The sequence below is a fragment of the Oryctolagus cuniculus genome, chromosome 3, assembly GCF_964237555.1.
Source record: "Oryctolagus cuniculus chromosome 3, mOryCun1.1, whole genome shotgun sequence".
NCBI classification, from domain to species: Eukaryota; Metazoa; Chordata; class Mammalia; order Lagomorpha; family Leporidae; genus Oryctolagus; species Oryctolagus cuniculus.
The window spans coordinates 89,173,391-89,195,387 of record NC_091434.1 but is presented as its reverse complement, the minus strand read 5'-3'; the positions used below and the strand labels follow the sequence as shown (position 1 = coordinate 89,195,387).

General features: G+C 36.6%; 1 protein-coding gene across 12 annotated transcripts in view; it reads right to left on the bottom strand.

Annotated features, from left to right (window-relative positions):
* Window positions 1-21,997, bottom strand: part of PRPF40A (pre-mRNA processing factor 40 homolog A) — a 50,595-nt gene that overhangs the window by 28,001 nt on the left and 597 nt on the right. For 11 of the 12 annotated variants that reach the window (XM_051849562.2, XM_051849563.2, XM_051849556.2 and 8 more), the window contains exons 2-5: window positions 21,007-21,138; window positions 6,520-6,600; window positions 5,033-5,063; window positions 1,850-1,866 (exon numbers count right to left, since the gene is read on the bottom strand). In XM_051849562.2, coding sequence (XP_051705522.1) covers window positions 1,850-1,866; window positions 5,033-5,063; window positions 6,520-6,600; window positions 21,007-21,138 — 261 coding nt within the window. Of the gene's footprint in view, window positions 1-1,849; window positions 1,867-5,032; window positions 5,064-6,519; window positions 6,601-19,547; window positions 19,628-21,006; window positions 21,139-21,997 lie in introns of all 12 variants that reach the window. The other variant, XM_070070927.1, reaches the window with a different exon arrangement.

The following is a 21,997-nucleotide window of genomic DNA, read 5'->3' as shown; positions in this document are numbered from 1 at the left end:
AAATTAATTTGGTGATTCTCTCCTGAAAATATTCAGTGTTGCTTTCATTAACTTATATTTGCTTTGTTTTCTTCCCAATGAGTAGAAGTTATTTAGGTAAGCAGGAAACGGTTATCTTTGTTCAAAAATACAGGAAAGTAGTTATAATGGAAGAGTACCAGAATAATACTGTATAACAATTCAACTTTTAAAGCAAAATACACCCTAAGAATACCATAAAAATATTTTAAAATAAGCTTCTCAAAAATTATTTTCCAAAATGTCCATTAACATACTCATAATTAATTCAAAGCTTTTTAAAAGATTTATTTATTTATTTGAGTTACTTTCTTACTTGAGAGTTACAAGGAAAGAAGGAGAGGAAGAGGAGGAGATTAAGAGGGTGGAAGGAGATAAGAGATTATCTTCCATCCAGTAGTTCACTCCCCACATGGCAGCAATGGCCAGGGCTGAGTCAGACTGAAGCCAGGAGAATCTTCCAAGCATCTACTATGTGGGTGGCAGGGGCCCAAGGAATCAAACCATTTTTCACTGCTCTCCCAGGCACATTAGCAGGAAGCCAGAAGCAGTGGAGCAGCCAGGACTTGAGCTGGCACTCTGATATGGATATGGGATATGCTTGTCATTACAGGCAGCTTAACCCATTGCACCATGATACCAGTCTCTCTTTATCTTTTCAAGATATATTATCAGGTAGCTCTCAGGTCTGTTATCATTAAGTAAGATTATACATATAAACTCTTCTTTGCATAGCAAAAAAGAAAAACCCTTGAGGTTAATTATTAAAAAACATAAAATAGTCATCTTTAAGTGGGGTCTCAGGAGTAACATTATTTCCCAAATCATGGGGCATGATAAAAACGCTTCACAAAACACCATATATAGAATCGTCAGCAAAAGAAAACTACTACCTTTAAAAATGATTAAAAATAATTGTATCTGTACTAAATATATAGACTTAATAAGCCATATATAGAAACTTGAACATCCTTGGACTTTAGTATCCACTTAATCATAGAAGCAACCTGCAAAATACCCAGTAACAACTGGACTAGGAAAAAATTATATCAGGTTTGCAGTAAAAACAGGGTAAATTTAATTTTTCTATATAAAAAAAGAGTACCTGTTAATGTAATACTTAATAAAATTACAAATTACTATTCACCTAATACTTATACTTTCCTTCTAATCATGAAACAAAGATTTGAGATCCTTGTAAATACTGATATATGTATATATAGGCTTCCTACTTGTTATGATTTTAATATGGTTTGCCCCAAAAAAGTTATGCTGAGATTTGGTTCCCAATGTGGCAGTGTTAGTATGCATGCCTTTGAGGGACAAACAAATAGGTCATTAAGAAAAATTAATACTTTTATCCAGGGAGTGAATTCTCACTCACAGGACTGGATTGGTTATCATGAAAATGGGTTGTTAGAAAGCACGCTTCAGCTTCCTCAGTTTGCTCTACTGCTTCTTGTCTTGCTGCCACATGATCTATTGCTCATACACCATTCACTGTTCTCACATGTACTCTCTGTATGTGATGCCATCCACCATATTCTGAAGTAGACAGAAAGCCCTCACTAGAGGCTAAACAGATGAAAATAGCCCAATAATGGACTTTCAGTCGCCAAAACTGTTAGCTAAATAAACCTTTCTCCTTTATAAAGTAAGTAGCCTCAACTGTGATAGCAATACGCAATGCGCTACTACTCTGAAAAGTCCCATCAAAGTTAGTTTTCAATCTTGGCAAAGAAAACTCTGGACTGATCTAAGGATTGATTCAATGTAATAGGTTAAAGCAATAATGAAATAAATGTATTATGGAGGTTTGAAGAGTACTTACTGCGCCAGATGCTGTACCTAACAAAAAAAAAACAAAAAGCAAAATATTTATAATGTGATAAATCATGGTCTCTTCTTTAACTTAACAGTTTTACTATTTATTCATAATACTGCTTCCTCCTCATCCTTACTCATTAGAAACTGTCCTATTTCCCCTAAATGAATGTTCTTTTTCTCATAAACTAAGTATTTACAGGGTGAAGCACTTTCAGAATTTGACCTTTCAATCTTTATCTTGAAATCAGTCTGAAAAGTATTCACCTTGCCTTTTGTTCTTTTGACTATTAAAGGCGATCTATCTTATCTATTCCTTTTTTTTGCTGCATATTTTACCAAAGTACAATAATGGTTCACTGACTTCTAATTTATGCTTTAGACTTCTGGAAATTTGAACTATCTTGATTCTAGATATATGCTGTACAAGAAAGAAACCATTAGCAGTAAAATTCACTGCTTATATTAAAATTTAAATTAAGATTAAATAAAATGTAAAAATCATTAGTCCCTAAACTACACCAGCCTCTTTTTCAAACATTGAGTAACTACATGGGGCTAATGGCTACTCTACTTGGCAGTACAAATTATAAAACAATTCCATCACTGCAGAAAGTTCTGTTGGTTGGTGCTATCCTAAACTACAGTAAACCCCTTAAGATATGCATTTTGAAATGCATGTTATTCACAAAGTTCATACAAATAATCTCTAACTTCAGAAACTTGTATCTTAAAAATGTACTTAAGAAAACAAAGACTGTAAACCAAAAGAAGCACAACAAAGTTCAAATATACTGACAGCATTCAATACAAGCTACTATGGACATCAGTGGTAGAGTCAAAGCATTTTAGAAGACATTGAAAAGAAATTTCAGGGGCTGGCGCTGTGGGATACTGGGTAAAGCCTCCGCCTGCAATGCCAGCATCCCATATAGACGCCTCTAAGTTCTGGCTTCTCCACTTCCAATCCAGCTATCTTCTATGGCCTGGGAAAGCAGTACAAGATGGCCCAATTCGCTGGGCCCCAGCACCTACGTGGGAGACCCATAGGAAGCTCCTGGCTTCAGATCAGCACAGCTCCAGCTGTTGCGGCCATCTGGGTAATGAACCAGCGGATGGAAGACCTCTCTCTCTCTCTCTGCCTCTGCCTCTCTGCAATAACTATGCCTATTAAACAAACAAATAAATATTTTTTAAAAGAAATTTCGGGGGCTGACGCTGTGGCACAGGTTAATCCTCCTTTGCCTACAGTGCCGCCATCCTATATGGGCGCCAGTTCTAGTCCTGGCTACTCCCTCTTCCAACCCAGCTCAGAATGGCCCAGCTCCAGCCATTGCAGCCAGGCCATTTGGGGAGTGAACCAATGGAAGGAAGACCTTTCTCTCTGTCTTTCCCTGTCTTTAACTCTACCTCTCAACTAAATAAAAAAATCTTAAAAAAAAAAAAAAAGAAGAAGAAAGAAATTTCTATTTAATTTTTCAGGGTTACTTAGAAGACTCAGTATTAGATATCTAAAAAATGATTTTAAAAAAACCCATGCAAAATTGTGCTATGAATTACAGAATATCACTTTCATTTAAACAAATAATGAAGTTTGTGAAACTGCTTAGAAAAATCCCATATAAAGCTTGATGAAGACACACAGTATACATATATTAAACAATTTTAACTATAATGTATTGTTATAATCATGAGATAATGTTCAGCATCTGGAATTTTAATTTATATGGAAAATTGAGGTGTTTCTATTATATATTAAAGCCTTATGGGTCAAAAATTAAAGCCTTATAGGTCAAAATAGTAAAACTCTTGCAAAAGTCAGAGAAAAAACATTTTAGGGCTGGTACAAAGTCCAATGATTACAAAAGATTAGGAGTAACAGATTGTGAAGTGGTCCAGAAGACCATGGAGAGTGTATATGCAACATCTAATGTATGAAGCTACTACCCTATCCTCAGGTTTGCAGAGAACAAATATGGACTAGGGCACTATAGGTTAAGCCATTGCTTCAGATGTATACACCCTGTATCAAAGTGCTGGTTCAAGTCCCAGCTGCACTGCTTCCAATCCAACTTGCTGCAAATGTGCCTGGAAGGGCACTGGATAATGGCCCAAGTGCTTGGGCTACTGCCATCCATGTGGGAGACCGATATGAAGTTGCTGACTCCTAGCTCTACCTGGCCCAGTCTTGGTTGTTGCAGTCATTTGAGGAATGAACCAGATTTCTCCCCCTCTCTGATGTTCTACCTTTCAAATAAGTAAATAAATCTTAAAAAAAAAAATACCCCCCACATACAAAACAAATATGACTCAACCAGATTCATTCATTCAACAAATATTCTGAGCATTTTCTGCATTGACAAGAATATTGTTAAGAACTGAACAGTTAGATCAACCAACTTTAGACAAATTCAATCTTCATGTAAAACCTAAAAAATGAAGCAATAGTTATGCAATTTAAAAAACTGTGGAACCAAGTCTATCTGCACAATTTGCTAACAAACCCCTAAACTAACATTATGATAATTTCTTTAAAATTTAATTATCAAGGCTACCACTATTTCCCATGACTTAAAAAAAGAAAAAAAAAATGGGGGCTGGCACTGTAGTACAGAGGGTTAAGCTGCTGCCTATGACACAGGCATCCCTTATGACTGCCGATTCGAGTCCTGGCTGCTTCATTTCCAATCCAGCTCCTTGCTAAAGCATCTGGGAAAGCAGCAAAAGATGGTCCAAACACTTGATGTCCTACCCATTTGAAACACCGAGCTGTAGTTCCAGGCTCTTCCTGGCTTAGGCCTGACCCAGCCCAGGCCATTGCAGCCATTTAAGAAGTAAACCAAAGGATGGAAGATCTCTCTTTCTCCGTAACTCTTTGCTTTTCAAATAAATAAATAAATCTTAAAAAAAAAAAAAAAAAGGGAGCTGATTATAAAATGGCTCCCACTATCCAAATGAAGTCTAATGTTGGAGTACTTCAAAAATCCCATGGAAAATGGAAATAAAAGTTTTATTTTGATGTAAAAAATACATTACAGAAGGGGCCATGCAGTTTTTTCCTAATATACAATTTTCATGAGCTTTTTGAAGTTCTATGAATGCATAACTTCAAAATATTTTTGTACCAAAATAAACTACTTTAATTCCATTTTTCAAGTACCTTTGCATATAGTATTCATGGTATACATACCTGCTGCCACATCCATACTATTTACCCCTGGCTGTAAGAAGAAAAATGAAATTAGTAATATTCACTTTTGCTTAAAGTACATTTTAGATACATTTTTCTTAAAGAACAATAATCAATTCTAAAACCACTAACTCAAAAAGATTCTTAGCAAAAGTTTATGTGATCTCATTTCCTGAGCTTGCTATAGATTATAATGGATCAACAATCTGGCACTACTTAAGTACTAATTTAAAATATTAAATGCTTTGGGGCCAGTTATGTGGCTTAGCAGGTAAAGCTGCCACCTGCAGTTCTGGCATCCCAAATGGGTGCCAATTTCGAGTTCTGGCTACTCCACTTCCAATTCAGCTCTCTGCCATGGCCTGGGAAAGCAATGGAAGTTGGCTCAAGTCCTTGGACCCCTGCGCCCGTGTGGGAGACCTGGCAGAAGCGCCCATTGAGACCTGGCAGAAGCTTCTGGTTCCTGGCTTCAGATTGGCCCAGCTTCAGCCATTGTGGCCATTTGGGGAGTAAACCAGCAGATGGAAGACCTCTCTTTTTCTTTCTCTCTGTCTATGCCTCTCTGTAACTCTGCCTTTCAAATAATCTTAAAAATGAAAAAAGTATTAAATGCTTTAATGTATTATGTAGTCATTAATTATATACAGCCACATGACCTTTACCCATAATTCTAAAATCCAGAAAGCTCTGAAAATCAAATTTTTTCAAGTATGGCACCAAAATTCATTGAAGTGGCAAAATCTGCTCCGAATGAACACAAACCCCTTACAATCTTAGTTCTACCTCATAGCGAGTATCTGTGTGTTTTATTGTAGAAATATTATTAGGTTAGTGACCACAAGACACCGCTCAACATCTCACAGAAAATGTTTACATAACATACGCAACATGTTACTTTATAATATTGGATATTCATTCTAACCACTATGTAATAAAGGAATTAGGCTAACAGAAGTGGTTAAGGCTGTACAAGAATTTTCTGAAATGCCACAGCTTAAGTCCTATGAAGTATAGATTTCAAACTAAGTCCTCTGATTTCTAAACTTAGTACTAAATCATATTATATCCATTTTCAATTAGCAGTCAATAAAATAAGTATCTACCCATCAAAATGTTAACTGAATATATAAAATATATAAAAAAATTTATTCTGTTTTTATGGAATAATGTGTTTACAATTCTAGAATTGCAAAATAAAGTCAATTGAGAATGGAAAACAAAACATAAAACACAATGTTACCAGAATAAAAAATGCTTTTGTCTCACAAATTACATTTTTCAGTATTCTGGTCTTGTTTAATACAGAATTAATTTTATGATACCAATATAGGAAAAAAATAAATGGCTATCATTCAAGTTATATAAACTACAACTTAAAGTCCACTGTAACCTTTATAACGGTAACCAGAGACACTTATATATTAATGCATACATAAAAGTAGTCAATCAAAAAATGCATTACAGAAAAGTTATTTTCACAAGATTACCGGTAAAGCAGGCTGCATGGAAGCCTGAGACATATGAGACATCATCATTCCAGGCATTACTGAAGACATCATTCCAGGCATCTAAAACAAAAGAAATGTTGTTACATTATACCAAAGTCAATTTCACTTTGAGAATCATACAACTTAAGACTAAAAGACACTGAACACCCTACTATATAGAGTTTGCTCAGTAAATATTTGTTGAATGAATGAAAAACTTTAGCAAAGGTTTATTTTAACAGTTATGTCATAGCTTATCTGTAATTGAAATTATTTTAACAAACAAACTTAAGTTTAGGCTATTATTTCTAGCCAAAACTTAAGAATATTAATTTCCTTTTAGTTTTAACTCAATACATACGCTTCTCTCCCTACTTTAAGCAAAAGAAGTTTATGAGGGCCAGCGCTGTGGCGTAGTGGGTAAAACTGTAGCCTTCGGTGCCGGGATCCCATATGGGCGTTCAAGTCTTGGCTGCTCCACTTCCAATCTAGCTCTCTGCTGTGGCCTGGGAAAGCAGTAGAAAGATGACCCAAGTCCTTGGGCTCCTGTACTCGTGTGGGAGACCCAGAAGAAGCTCCTGGCTCCTGGGTCCTGGCTTTGGATCAGCACAGCTCTGGCTGTTGCAGCCAACTGGGGAGTGAACCAGCAGATGGAAGACCTACGTCTCTCTTTCTCTGCCTCTCCTTCCCTCTCTGTGTAACTCTGACTTTCAAGAAAATAAACAAATCTTCAAAAAAAAAAAAAAAAAGTTTCCCAGTATTTTTCACCTTTAATTTTAGTATCTGCATGAAAGAATTTGTATAGCAATTTGGTCCTTTACAAAAACTTAAGATTGAAAGTGCTTGTAAATATGTGAATCATAAAACTGATTTTCCTATATAATCCAGCCATTTCTTGTTCAAAAAACAAAGTACACAGATAAGTATTTGAAGATAGTTTTGAAGCGTTCTATATAGTTTACCAACTATGAGTCAAGTCTATGAATTAATCAGACATAAATAAAAATTATACAGATTAACATACATTTCTCAAATATCTGCCTCAATGCATATTTACCAGTGTAATGCAACATTATAATTTTGCTTTTTAATGCATACACCAAACATTTCTAAGGAAACTGGGTGGGGGACAAAAATTCCATAGCAGTATTGGAACAAGATAACTAGTAACTCAGCAGTTTCGAATTAAATGGACAATCTGAGAAACAGGAACAGAACAGAAAGCACATTGGTCCGCAGCAACATATAAATTAAAGCCTATTAAAAGTAGACAAGAATACACACCCTGAATTTTATTACTTATGAAAATCAACTCATGAAACAAAAAAAGGAGGTCTAAATTAACTACTGAAATGTAGTATGTAGTCAATGAATGAAAAAATATCCAGTAAACTGTACCAACACTATTAAACAATAACTTCACAAAAATCATGATTAGAATAATATGGTAGCCTATTTGTAACACAAAGTCAAAATTATACATATCAATTTTTAAAAGATTTATTTAAGAGATAGAGTGAAATGGGAGGCGGGTATCTCCATCTGCAAGTTCACTCCCCAGATGCCCACAATAACCAGAACTGGGCCATGCCAAAGCCAGGAGCCAAGAACTCCATTCAGACTTCCCACAATGGTGATGAACCCAAGTACCTGGGCCATCTTCCATTACGTTCTAGGTGCATTAGCATGGATGGGAAGCATGAGGTGGCTAGAGCTTGAACCCTGGCACTTTGATATGGGATGCTGGCATCTTAACTGCTGGTCCAAATACCCACTCCAAAATATATATGTGTATATATATATATTTTTAAAGGTACAGCATTCAAAAAGAGAAGCTGACAAGCCTCACTAACCAAACTAAGAATTAGAAAAAACAATCACACATAAATGGAAAAATAAAGCAATCAACTAAGAATGAGGCTTGCTCCCTTTCCATATGTACCTTCATCCCACCCAACAGATATATCCTCACAATTTTTCTTTATGTTAATATGATGTAAGTTGAATCAGGAATTGGTTTCAAGGAACAGCAACTCAGAAGCATGGTGGGCCACAAAGCAGCAGCCTGCTACTTAATAGGATCTACAAATAAAATAAAAATCTAGAAATGTATTTAAAGCTACAACTCTTAATTTTTAATCACAGTAATTTCTCAAAGAATTAAAGATATTTTTAACAGTGGGGTAAAATCTCCATAATGTAGCAGTAGACTGCAAATGAAATTCAAGTTGAAATATCCTAACTTCATAATAAAGATTGAATCTCCTACATATGACAAGAGAATTCCAGACCAGGCTAGTGAGACTTACAGCAAACAATAAGTTAAAATTAGTAAACATACAAAATTTGGCAGTTTTCCCTTTAATTATTCCTCTTTCTTTATCTCAAATTTTTCAACATCAACATTTTCCCTTTAACCTGGAATTTCTGTATTGGTTATAAAATAAAATTTAATGTCAAATAAAAAGCTATATTCTCCCTCAGCACCTCTGCAAAATCTGAGAGGTGGCAACTATTTAAGTTTGTTTTATCTGACATCCTTATTTGTAAGACTTTTTTTAAGCTTTATTTATTTATTTAAAGGCATATTGGTAGAGACAGAGTTAGAGACACAAAGAAAGTGATCTACTACCTGCTAGCTCACTCCTAAAATGCCCCTAACAGCTGAGACAAGGCCAGGCCAAAGCCATAGTGAGGAACTCCATCAGAGTCTCCTGGCTCCTGGCTTAGGATTCGCACACTCCAGCTGTTGCGGCCATCTGGGGATTACAGTTACAGAATCTATTTTGTGGGAATATTATGATTCTCATTTACTTTAAATATAGGATACTTATAACTTGGAGACAGATTTTACAATTGCTGTTTTCAAAACTGAATTCTTATGCCAGGCACTCAGCAGAATTCTCGGTCTGAGACCATTAAAATTTTTTCTAGGTTATCCTTTTTTTGTTTTAGCAGCATACTAATAATGGTAAACCATACTGCACGACTGTGGTAATTGCACTGTGCCTCAAATCCTCAAAAATGACTTTTATTTTCACCTTCCCAGTAACCAAAGTCGAGACAGTCAAGTTTCTCTGCTGTCCCTTTTTGCTTGGTAGATATACATCTTACTTCACATGTATAGTGGTGTCCCACCTTTATGTGCAGTATTGAGTATCTCACCACTGATAACATATTAGGTTTAATGAAAATGGAATGTCTCTTCTAAGGGATTAGAAGGAAAAAAATCGTAACTTGGTTGCTATGGTAGTGATCCAACAAAATCCCATGAATCACATAGTTCTTAAGGCTACTTACTATATGGTAGTCCATACTAACTTAATGTAGCGTACCACAAAATCAAAACCATGCAGTGCTTTTTAAATTTCCACTAAACTTTACTGGCAAATGTGTAAAGCACTATAAATTGAGAAATTTTAGCTATTAGTATCTAAGCTTCCTGCCAATGCAGACCCTGGGAAAAAGCAGTGATTGCGCTTCTAACTGGTTTCTGACACACATGAAGGAGACGAGGATTGTGTTCTAGCTCCCAGCTTCAGCACATTTGGAAAGTGAACCAGAAGCTGGCAGCTCATTTTATCCAATCTTTCCTTTTTTTCTCTATTTGAAAGGCAGGAGAGAGAGAAGAGTGGAAACCATAAACCTAGTCTCCAATTTTAATATATGAAAAGGAAACAAAAGTAGAAATCTTCATGTAAAAATTTCACAAGTTCTTTTCCTTATAGTTGTTTCCTAATATTGTTCTTGCTGGAAATAAATCACAAATACCTTGACCTATTTATTGTCTAGTCTATTAACTCATAAATTTGGTTGATTTTTTGGGAAACCATTCTTGATATAAACCTGTTACAAGTTCATGACCCAAAGTTTGATTCTGGTATTTTTACTTGGTTCTTTTTAAAATTCCACAAGGTAAGTACATACTATACAAAGATGATTAAGTATATAATTTAAAATCAAGTATCTTACACAGCACTAAACATTTTTATGAATATAAACAAATGTGAAATGTGAAAATGCAAAAACTGAAATAAACTATTAAATATTTATAAAATTGAAATAAATGGATATACCTATGTTTAAAGCATACCTTTAGCAACTCAAAAGAAGTAGATAAATTTTGGGAAAATCATTTTATTCATCTAGAATAATATAAATTTAAGACATCATTTTTTACAAGAAACATTTAGATAAAAGTTACACAATATTTTCACACTGTTATCACATGGAATAGACTCTTACCATGTAGTAAGACAAATCCTAGTATTCAAAATTAGTTTCCAAACTCTCTTATCTCACAGAATCAAGAATTACTGTAGTACAGTATCTTCTTTTTATTCATGGTTATGGCTAGCCATGATTAACCAAGTTCCAAAAATATTAAAATAAAAGATTCCAGAAATAAACAATTCATTAAGTTTTACATTGCATGCCATTCTGAGTAGTGTGATGAAATCTTCAGTAGTTCTGTTCCATCTGCCTGGGATGTGAGTCATCTTTTCCTAGTATAAACATGCCATTTGTATATGCTACCTGAAACCCTGGCCAATACTGCCTCCACCAAGACTCTCAAAGCTCAATGTGATCACTAAGTAACCATGATTTTACTCACAGTAGCCTCAAAGCCCAAGAGCAGTGATGCAAATGAGGCATCAAGACAGAAACAAGAAACAACAGATTAATTTTGGTAGTTATCACAACATACCAGGGCATACAGAAAAAAATGTTACATATATACAGGGTTAAAAGCTACCTGTAGTTTCTAACATCTACTGGAATCTGGAACATAACCCCTCAGATAAAGGAAGACTATAAAATTCCTTCAGGTTTTAAGGAAGGTCGTTCAATTAATCACTCTTTATAGTGCCCATCTGGTAACAGTACTGTAGCAATTAAATGGGATAATACATATAAGGCACTGAGAAAAGATGCTTAATAAACGGTGATTACTACAGTTGTCTCTCGGTATCTACCTGAGAAGTACTGATTCCAGGATCATTCTACCCACACCAAAATCTATGGATGACTCCTTATAAACAGCTTATTTACGTGAACATCCTAATACACATTCTCCTGTATATTTCAAATTGACTTGTAACAATACCAATGCTACTAAGTTATTACTGAACTACTTAGGGAATGACAAGAAAGCAATCTATATACATTCATTACAGACACAATTCCTTCTATAACGAACATGTTTTTTTTCTTTGAACATTTTCAATCTATGACTGGTTCAATCAGTGGATGCAAAACCTGCAGATATGGAATGCTTTTTTTTTTATTATTTCTATTCTTCCTCATGTCATCTAGGTATCTTTTATGTTGTCCCTTTCATTTATTCCGTATGGATCTCTCAAGCACTTTTTTTTATTTAAAGATTATTTGAAAGGAAGAGTTACAGAGAAAGGGAGGGAGGGAAAGAAGGGTGGAAAAGAAAGAATCCTTCATCTGCTGGTTCACTCCCCAAATGGTCACAATGGCCAGGGTTGGGCCAGGCAGAAGCCAGGAACCAGGAGCCTCTTCTGGGTCTCCAACATGGGTGCAGGGGCCCAAGACCCATTTCCACTGCTCTCCCAGGAGCATTAGAGGGAGCTGTACCAAAGTGGAGCAGCCAGGATTCCAACAGGCACCCATATAAGATGCCATGTCAGACAACAGCTTTAACCAATATGCCACAATACCAGCTCCAGCACTTTGGTTCTTTGAAACATCTAGTAAATATTGTAAAACCATTATTTTTGGTAGGGATCAATACATGAAATCTATCTAGTCAACCCCTTTATCAGGTAAGATAATCAAATCCAAAAGAGTATACGAAATGTTTGAAAGCTTAAAAAGAAGCACATCAGAATTCTAAGACAGACTACATGACAAAAAACTCAGAAACAGAGCTGAATGAAAATGAACTGTGTCATTTTTTTTTTTAATGTTATAAAGAGAACTGGGGATACACACACATTGTGGTTTGTCTCAATTAAATCACACAAAATAAAAGACTTGAAACTTACCCTAAAAAGTCAACTAAGCCTTCTTTGGGGTTCAAGAACTATTTCCACAGACACAGGAACATTGTCTCTTTCCCAAGTCCTTCAAGCTAGATTCAGTATTATATGTAACCAAATCTTATTTCATTATATTTTCTACATCGCTTAACATATACAATCACGTCTCAATGACTGAGGCATGCTCCAAGAAATGCAGCGCTGTTCTGCAAACAAGAGTTCACTTAGACAAAACTAGGCGGTACAGGTCAACTACTCCAAGAGGCCTTCTTACATAACCACAAGATGGCATACTGGTGTACAGCAAATTGTTCATTTCTTATTGAAGATGTATTTACTTGATGTTCAAGAGTTAACAGAAAAAAAAAAATGTGTTTAAAAAAAAGAGTTAAAAAAAAAAAGTGACAATTCTCTCAAGGTCACCTGCACTCGTATATGAGTGCGTACTATCCTTTTGCCTTTCAATAAATCCTGTTCTGAGGCCGGGCTGTGGCACAGCAGGTTAAGCTGCTGACTGCGAAGCCAGCATCCCATATAGAGCCAATCTTTGTCCAGGCTGCTCCACTTATGATACAGTGCTTGGATTCCTGTCACCCATGTGGAAGATGCAGCTGAAGCTCCCAGCTCCTGGCTTCAGCTGGCTCAGCCCTGGCTGTTGCAGTCCCTTCTGGAGTGAAAACAGAAAATCACTCTCCGTCTCTCACTATCTGTCACTTTGACTTTCAAATAAATAAATCTTCTGAAAAAATAAAACCTGTTCTGTTCACCTCTTAAAAACACAAAAAAGGCTGGCGCCATGGCTCAATAGGCTAATCCTCCACCTTGAGGCGCCGGATTCTGTCCCGGTTGCCCCTCTTCCAGGCCAGCTCTCTGCTGTGGCCCGGGAGTGCAGTGGAGGATGGCCCAAGTACTTGGGCCCTGCACCCTAATGGGAGACCAGGAAAAGCACCTGGCTTTGGATCAGTGCGATGCGCCGGCCGCGGCGGCCATTGGAGGGTGAACCAACGGCAAAAGGAAGACCTTTCTCTCTGTCTCTCTCACTGTCCACTCTGCCTGTCAAAATTAAAAAAAAAATAAAAATAAAAAATGAAAGCCTGTGATTAAAACAATCAGAGCCCAAGAAAAAGCAAAGTGTATTTCAACTCCAGGGAGTCCTCTGCATATTTTAGTCCTTTAAGAGACATGGCAAACAGTATCATAGAATATTCAGATTTCCACTTTGAGTACACAAAGCAGCAGCAGTGACATTTTTTTCAAACTCACAATGCAAAATACCCATTTTGAGCAATCACTAACTAAAATTAATTTTGATTCACTGGCCAGCAGACTTCCAAATGTCCATATATATCCTGAAAGCCAAACCAGCAAATGGAAGACAAAAACACACAATTCACAAAAGCATCTCAGAAATGATGGCAGGTTGGGGTCAGCATTGTGGTACAGCAAGTTGGGCTGCTGTCTGCAATGCTGGCATTCACTATGAGTGCTGGTTCAAGTCCTGATGGCCCCATTTCCTTTCCAGCTCACTATTAATGTACCTTGGGAAGGCAGCAGAGAATGAATAGTCCAAGTGCTTGAGTCTCTGTCACCTATGTGGGAGACCAAGGAGTTCCTGGTTCCTGGTTTCAGACTGGCCAGGCCTGGAAACCGTGACCATTTGGGGAATGAACCGATAATTGAAGATTTCTCTTTCTTCCTTTCTGTAACTCTGCCTTTCAAATAAATAAATCCTTGATAGCAAGAGGTGTGTGTGTGTGTGTGTGTGTGTGTGTGTGTGTGTGAGTATGTGAGTATTCATATATTAGCATCACAGCAGGAGAATTCAATATTTATTGACTAAAGGAAATAAGAGCATATGGAAAAAGGAAGAATGAAAAGACAAAGGATAACTTCTTCATGAGAAAGTAAAATACTCGTTACTGCTCACAAACTTTCCTAACTAGACCTATTCCTCTAGGTTGAAAACAGACAAGTAAAAACCCTTAGTGCACAGTATTGGATATACATACAGATAAAATCTTTACTATCTGCTGGTAACACTACTTATGATGATGATCTAAAGTCAGGCCATTAACATCTCTAACAAATCCAATGAAAAATGAACAGTTTAACCTGCTGACATTTGGTCCCTCTTTTTGACCCCAATGTTTAATAAATACATTTGTTTGTACTCTACCAGCTGTTTCATTCATGTGTGTTAATACTAATTTATTTCAATGCTTTTTTCTCCTAAACAGCAATGAATAAATGGCCATAATTCAACATTTCTCACAAAACACTAATTCCATACAATGCGGAAATAGCAAAATAAAATAGATAATGGGTGAGGGACAGGGAGACTAGGGAAAGGATGGTTAGGAAGAGACAGTCAAGTAAGTCTGAGAAATATAGAATCTTAGTAAATACTATGCCTCTGATTCTAAAAGCAGGGCAATAGAGTTCACTTTTCAAAACTGATATGCTCTTCATAGATCTCTGAAAATACTCACCACTCTTCATACTTAGAAACATTATTCTATCTGAAATTTCTAGAGTTGAGCTTACATTGAAATTATCCAATAATAAAAACAGCTACAGTCTCACTAGTAAAACATCTCTCAAAATCTTAGCACACACAGTATAAAAATTAAACACATTAGATCTGGGTTAATGTATTTAAATGTATTAAAAAGTATTTGCCATGGGGCTGGCGCCGTGGCGCACTGGGTTAATCTGCCTATGCTGCCAGCATCCAGTATGGGCGCCAGTTCTAGTCCCAGTTGTAACTCTTCCAGTCTAGCTCTCTGCTGTGGCCCAGGAAGGCAGTGGAGGATGGCCCAAGTGCTTGGGCCCTGCACCCACATGGGAGACCAGGAAGAAGTATCTGGTTCCTGGCTTCGGATTGGCGCAGCTCTGGCCGTAGCAGCCATTTCGGGGGTTGAACCAATGGAAGGAAGGTCTTTCTCTCTCTCACTGTCTGTAACTCTGTCAAATAAATAAATAAAATCTTTAAAAAATAATAAAAATAAAAAGTATTTGCGAGGGCCAGCACTGTGGCATAGCTGGTAAAGCCACCGCCTGCAGTGCCAGTATCCCATATGGGTACCAGTTTGCACTGCAGCTGCTCTACTTCCAATCCAACTCTGCTGTGGCCTGGGAAAGCAGTAGAAGATGGCATAAAGTCCTTGGGCCCTGCACCCGCGTGGGAGACCCAAAAGAAGCTCCTAGCTCCTGGCTTTGGATAGGCACAGCTCTAGCCATTGTGGCCATCTGGGGAGTGAACCAACGGATGGAAGAGCTCTCTGTCTCTCTGCCTCTGTCTTTCTAACTCTGCCTTTCAACTAAAATACAATAAAATAAAATCTTTTTTTAAAAAAGTACTTGCCTAAGTAATGTAAAGAACACAAAAATTACCTAGATTCAAAAACTATGAGTGGAGTGGCCATTCCATCTAGTGGCTAACACGCCTGCATCCACACAGGAGTACCTGGCTTGGAAACCCAGCTCTCACTCCTGACATTAGCTTCCTGTTAAAGCAGATCCTGGGAAGCAGTGGCTGATAACTCAATTAACTGCATTCCTGCTGTTGCAGGTGTTTGGAGAGTAAACAAGCAGACAGGAGCCATCTTCACTTGGTCTATCTGTCTTTCTCCCTCTGCCTCATAAGAATTTAACATTTTCAGAAATTATGACAAAATAATCTAGTGTGTTTCTTTTTGTCATTAATACCAACTGAATGGCAATGTTTCCAGCACGTACATTAGTACGTTAAAAGAAAGTTCAAAAGCAAAAAATAAATGTACCAACTTAGATAATCGAAGAACCAATATATTGGATTTCACTGGCAATCTCTAAGCTGTGGAAAAATATGTAATATAGATCAAAACCTGTGGTAAAACTTAGTAAACAGATAATCACTTCTCAATGATCTCACCTACCACAGAAATACACTTTCTTGTAATTTAAAATGGAAATAAGTATTTTAGTTTTATTCAATAAGCAAAATTACTTACTTTTATACTTTATTTTTGCCAAAATGAAAAAGCAACAGTAAAGAGGTAAATACTAACAAGTAGTAACAAATGAAGTAAAAAATAACCATAGAAATAGTCACATGTAACACTTACTACCACTGGTTTATAATGTAGCAAAGAGTATCTATTTGTTTCATTCATTCAACAAGTATTTTACTGAGCAACTATGACATGCCAGAAACTGATGCGGACCTCCATGCTTCCTAAAAATTATAACACAGTCTCTGCCCTCCAAGAGCTTACAATCTACTTGTTGGGATAGCAAAACAAGTAAGAAACTAAGACAAACCAAGTCAATAACCAAGTGTCAAAATAAGTGAAACAATAACTTCTGGGCAGATTACACAGGATTTTCTTTAGTAATTGGAAGGGGAAGTATATATTAGCTAAAGTCATTTCTGAGAACATCCTAGAGAAGGCAGAACTTGAAATAGGAGCACTTTGCTAAGAAAATCAAAGTTCACAGTGACAGTGAGCTGGGGTGAGGGTGGGGGGTTAAGAACAGCACAGCTTGAAGTCAGGAACTAGTATTCATATAATCACTCAAGATACCATGAAAAGACCAGCCTGGGTTCACATGAGAGTGTGACGAATGTCTTTGAATCTTGCTTTCGTATGTACTAAGGTAAATCCTTGAAAGAAAAGCAGTGGAATTTAGGTACTATGCCAAAGGCACAGTAAAAACATGTGACATTCCTGGGCAAGGAGATAAGAAGTTGAAATCTAAAATTTTGGTTGGGTGGGGTAATAGGGAAGACATCCCTCAAGCAAGAAAATCAGCTCAAAAATTGTTACCTGTCTAAGGAATGGTAGTATGATGACTTGAGCTCAGCTAGCAGCAGGAATAGAAACAATGTAAGGTTTTTAATAGAACCTGCTTTGCTAAATATTAGAACAAGAAAATCAACCTCATTGTCAGTTTTGACAAAGACCACAAAAAAAAAAAAAAAAGGAAAGGGAAAAAAAAACTACTGAATAAGCAGAATTAGGGGAGATGGGGAGATTTTCTAAAAAGAATTTTTATTCTTTTATTTCCATAAACCCATAAAATCTGCTATTATCTACTCTTCTTATCAAATGTTCTGAACTGAATCATAGTCTGTTAGAAGCTGAAAGGTACCTTAGATCTTCTGCTCTACTGTTCTCATTTTAAAAAGAAAACATTAAGACTCAAAAAACAAATGAGAAAAAAGAGCCAGCTACGACTCTTGTAGGCAAAGGCAAAATCACCTGGATAAAGATGGAAGAACTTGCATCTTTGTGGAGAAAGAACAGTAGAACAGTAAGACATGAATACACTTCGATGGCAAACATTACTTACTATAGATGGAGGAAGAAGACACCCTCACACATAATTATATTGGATAGGAATTTCTACCAGAAATTTTCAGTATTGTCACTAGGCAGTAGAAAAAAATTTTTTTTGGTAAAACAATGATCCCTCCAAAACCACTATTTAAACTTTTTACAACATGTAAGGTCTCTCCCAGCGATAAGATCCTATACTCCTATAAAACTGGAAGCATGACTTTCCCATTAAATTATTTACAATAAGAGGCAAACTTGACCAATAGGATAGATAACTAAGATAAACCTAAAAAATATTATAAAGCCCTATTTGATGACTTACAAATATTTACTCTTATTAAGAGATTCAGTTTCAACTATAAAAATGTCTGAATTCTCAAAGTTATCATGAATTAAACAAACAAAGAAGATTTCTGCAAGCTAAATAACTTGTTGCATTTTAAAAGTTACAAAATTACAAAATTCTGGCTTTCCTAGATCCTTCCTATTAAGTCTGCATGTTAGTTTACAAGTAATTTTTTAAATTTCATGTCATATTCAGTAACATTCCAAAGATCACAAACGTTTAGCAAATAAAACTGCCATCAATGGTAATTGTCTACTGGTTCCAGCATGACATCTTAATGAGAAGCAGTTAATACAGTCATCATCTCTTGGTTTCCATAGGAGACTGATTACACGATCCCTTGCAGATACCAAAATTCATGGATGCTCAAGTTGCTTATAAATGGCAAAATACTTTCTATGATATAAATAAGAGCTATGCATAAAGGTGTTACACTATATTGCTCAGAGAATAATGGCAAGAAAAAAATCTGTACATGTTCAGTACAGAAACAATTTTTCCCCGAATGTTCTCAGCCCGTGGTTGGATGCGGAACCTACAGATAGAGAGGGTCAACTATACAGGAAGGTTACATAACCTCCAGTCCCAAAGGCTAAAGATTTTGTGAATTACCTTAAAAACTGGATGGCAGAACCCTACCAACTATCACTGCTGTGAACGATACCAGAACACCACTTCTTGTCAATTATCTTCTGACACTGTTCATTAACACTTCTGTGAGTTGTGAGGACAGAAGAAATGATGCAGAAAAAGGATCAATTTTGCTAATGTTTTGTTCTATTTGTGCTTTAAATAAGATTTCTGAATTATCTGAGGATTCAAAATTATCCATGCTCTCCCTTTCTGTTACGCTAATAAGAATTAGCTTTATCAAGATTTGGGGCCCACATTTGTTACGTATTATGGAGAAAAAAAGAAATGATTTAACTGAAAAGAACAACAGGATTCTCTTAGGTCCCTCCTAAAACATCCATTCATTACCCTACCAGGAGCCAACAACAGTGGGAAAAGAAATCTAACATACAAATAATCAGGTATATTTAAAGTCACATGGCATATATTGACCTAGGAAAAAAGTAGAAGAAACTACAAGGCAAAATTCTGAGTATCTGAATGGATGTGTACGAAGTATCAAGTAAAACCTATAAGGAAGATGGTCATTGATACAGCTAGAGATAGGGCCATAAAGCAAACTGTGACCAGCTTATGTCAATGAGATACACAAAAGTACTTTTAAAAAACAAAATTTGCATTTTACTAGAACCTGGAAAATGCTAGCTTGTGTTTTGGTTTTGGTACTGCAACAGCACCATTACAGCAAGGGTAAGCAGGTCAATCCCTTGCAAAACTTACCTTGACTGGCCCAATGGAAACAGAAGGCCCCAGAAAAGAGAGAAGCATCTGGCAGTAGCAAATTGTTTTATTTTATCTTTCTGTGGAAAGAAACTAATTTTAAATAAGAACCAGAGCATTTAAAGAATAAAATATTTTTTAAAGCTCATTATCTAGTTAGAGCAGCTCTACCAAGAAAACAAGAAGAGCTCTTTGCTGCTTAGAGATGGAAAGAAACAGAAGAGGAATCAGAGTTGTTTCTGCATCACCTAGGGAGTGTTAAAACCTGTGTTATTCTAGAGTAACAGAATAAAAGAGTCTTATTTAAAGAACTCCTGCTGGCAGAATCTTTTGGATCTGGTGCCTATGAATAAAGATTTTTACACAAAATTTAGGGCTATATTCCAAATAAAAAAGAAGAAAACCACTTGATATTGAGCCCTTCTCCTTGTAAGGTTAAGTAAAAAGAGAGAGACACATAACATGCTCCTTTTTTCACTGCAGTTTCACCAATAACTCTAACCATCAAGGCTTAAATACTTACATATCAAATAATACTAATCAACAAAAGATCATACCTACTGGCTTTCCAAAATACTCTTGTTAGCCTAAGCTGTTGCTGATTTACTGAGATACTCAAATAGAAATGACCCAACAACCTAAAGAGTGTGTATTAAAGAACCTAATAACATAAAGCACAAAATTATTCATGGTAACTAAACCTGTTACCTTTATTGGATGCTTCTCTAGAAACTTAGTTCTACTAAATCAAGCTAACTAACTTAGGTCTACGGATGCTGCTGAGTCAGCATAAACCTTTTGCTCTAAATCACTCCTACAAAACAATCCATTTACAATTTATGTTAGAGATGGAAGGGACAGCTCAAAAGTAGGAGTGCAGAAGCAAAAAGCATTTTTTTAAAAACCAAAAACAGTATAAGTTGAAAACGAACTACCTGACACTGCTCTATGAAGAATCAGAATTACAGAGCAAATTTCCCAACCCTCCCTCACCACCCCACAACAGACAAAGGAGAAGATATTAAGCAGTAAAATTCATTCCAAGTCAAAGGCCTAAACAATCGCTATTTTCAGAGTCTATACACTTACATAGTCCATTGAAATAAGTTATGTTGACATTTCATACAATATTTACTCTTAAAAAGTTAACTCCAATTGACATGCTCAAGAGAGAAAAGGACATTAAATAAAAAGCCTAGATACACAGTTACTTAGGAAAAAAAACTCTTAAATTTTGTTGAGGTAGTAATTTTTTGATACAGAATACTTTTTCATTACATTCAAAATTTGATTACAGTCTTGATGCAACATTTTTATCTGAAAACTTTATCTGGGCATAAATTAATCCTCAACCAGCTACAAGTACGGCACTGATTTAAAATTCTAAAATGTCGACACAATACCTGAGGCAAAAAAGCACCAACAAATAGGAAACAAAACAAAAACATAACGTTCTTACTTGTCCCATTGGTGGCCCTCCCATAGGGGGCATCATTTGTGGCATCATTCCATGAGGTACAGGAGGCATATTTGCTCTCTGACCCATAGGGTGCATTCCCATTGGGGCATAATGCATGCCAGGGTGCCCCATCTGAAAAATAATGAGCATTTGAAAATTACCAAGTTAATAAGCATCTCAGCAATCTCATTTCAAGAAATCTCTTACCTGTAGTGGCCTATATTAGGCTACTGTGGGATGCATGACTGTAGTATAATGAACTTGCACATTCCATAACAATGTGGAAAAGGTGAAAAATGATCCTGGAGGGTTGAATCAGCTTGGTCCCCCCACCCCCCTTCACTAAGCACTGATTCAATCATCTACCGAATTGCTTGCTGGTTTTGGAAAATACATATTCAATGCTTACTTAGAAAGTTATGGTCAAAAAAATCACATCTTTATCCTGTTTTACATAGATATAAAAAAAAAAAGCCAGCTGTCATTTTACAATGCCACTAATTTGACACTTCAAAGACTTTGAATTTGTCAAATTCACTTCGAGGCAAACCTGTCTTAACAGAATGCACAGGATGGGTTGTCAGAGCCACTTCATGCCTAACATACTATTTCCTAACCTAAGCTTCAGCACAGGTAAAAGTTCCTCTCCCGAAAACACATCTCCGAAAACTTAAGTTTCTGTCACTCACAGACACTAAATGCAAACAACCAAGTCAACTATTTCACTGCGCATTTAACGCACTACTTTCTTCCTATGTGTCCATTGTTCCTGGCTTTTAAACCAGGGAATTCTCCCCAGCCAATTATCCCAGAGACCCCCTCCTCCCGCCGCAGACCACCACCACTACGCGTGCAAACAAATCAGCTTCTTGCAGTCTTAGCGACATCAAGCCTCTGCTAAACCAGGCCTTCGGCTCCGAGACGCTCGCCCCGCCCAAGGCCTGCCAGCACCTTCACCGCGCATCTGTCTAGGCCAAGCCCACTGGGAACT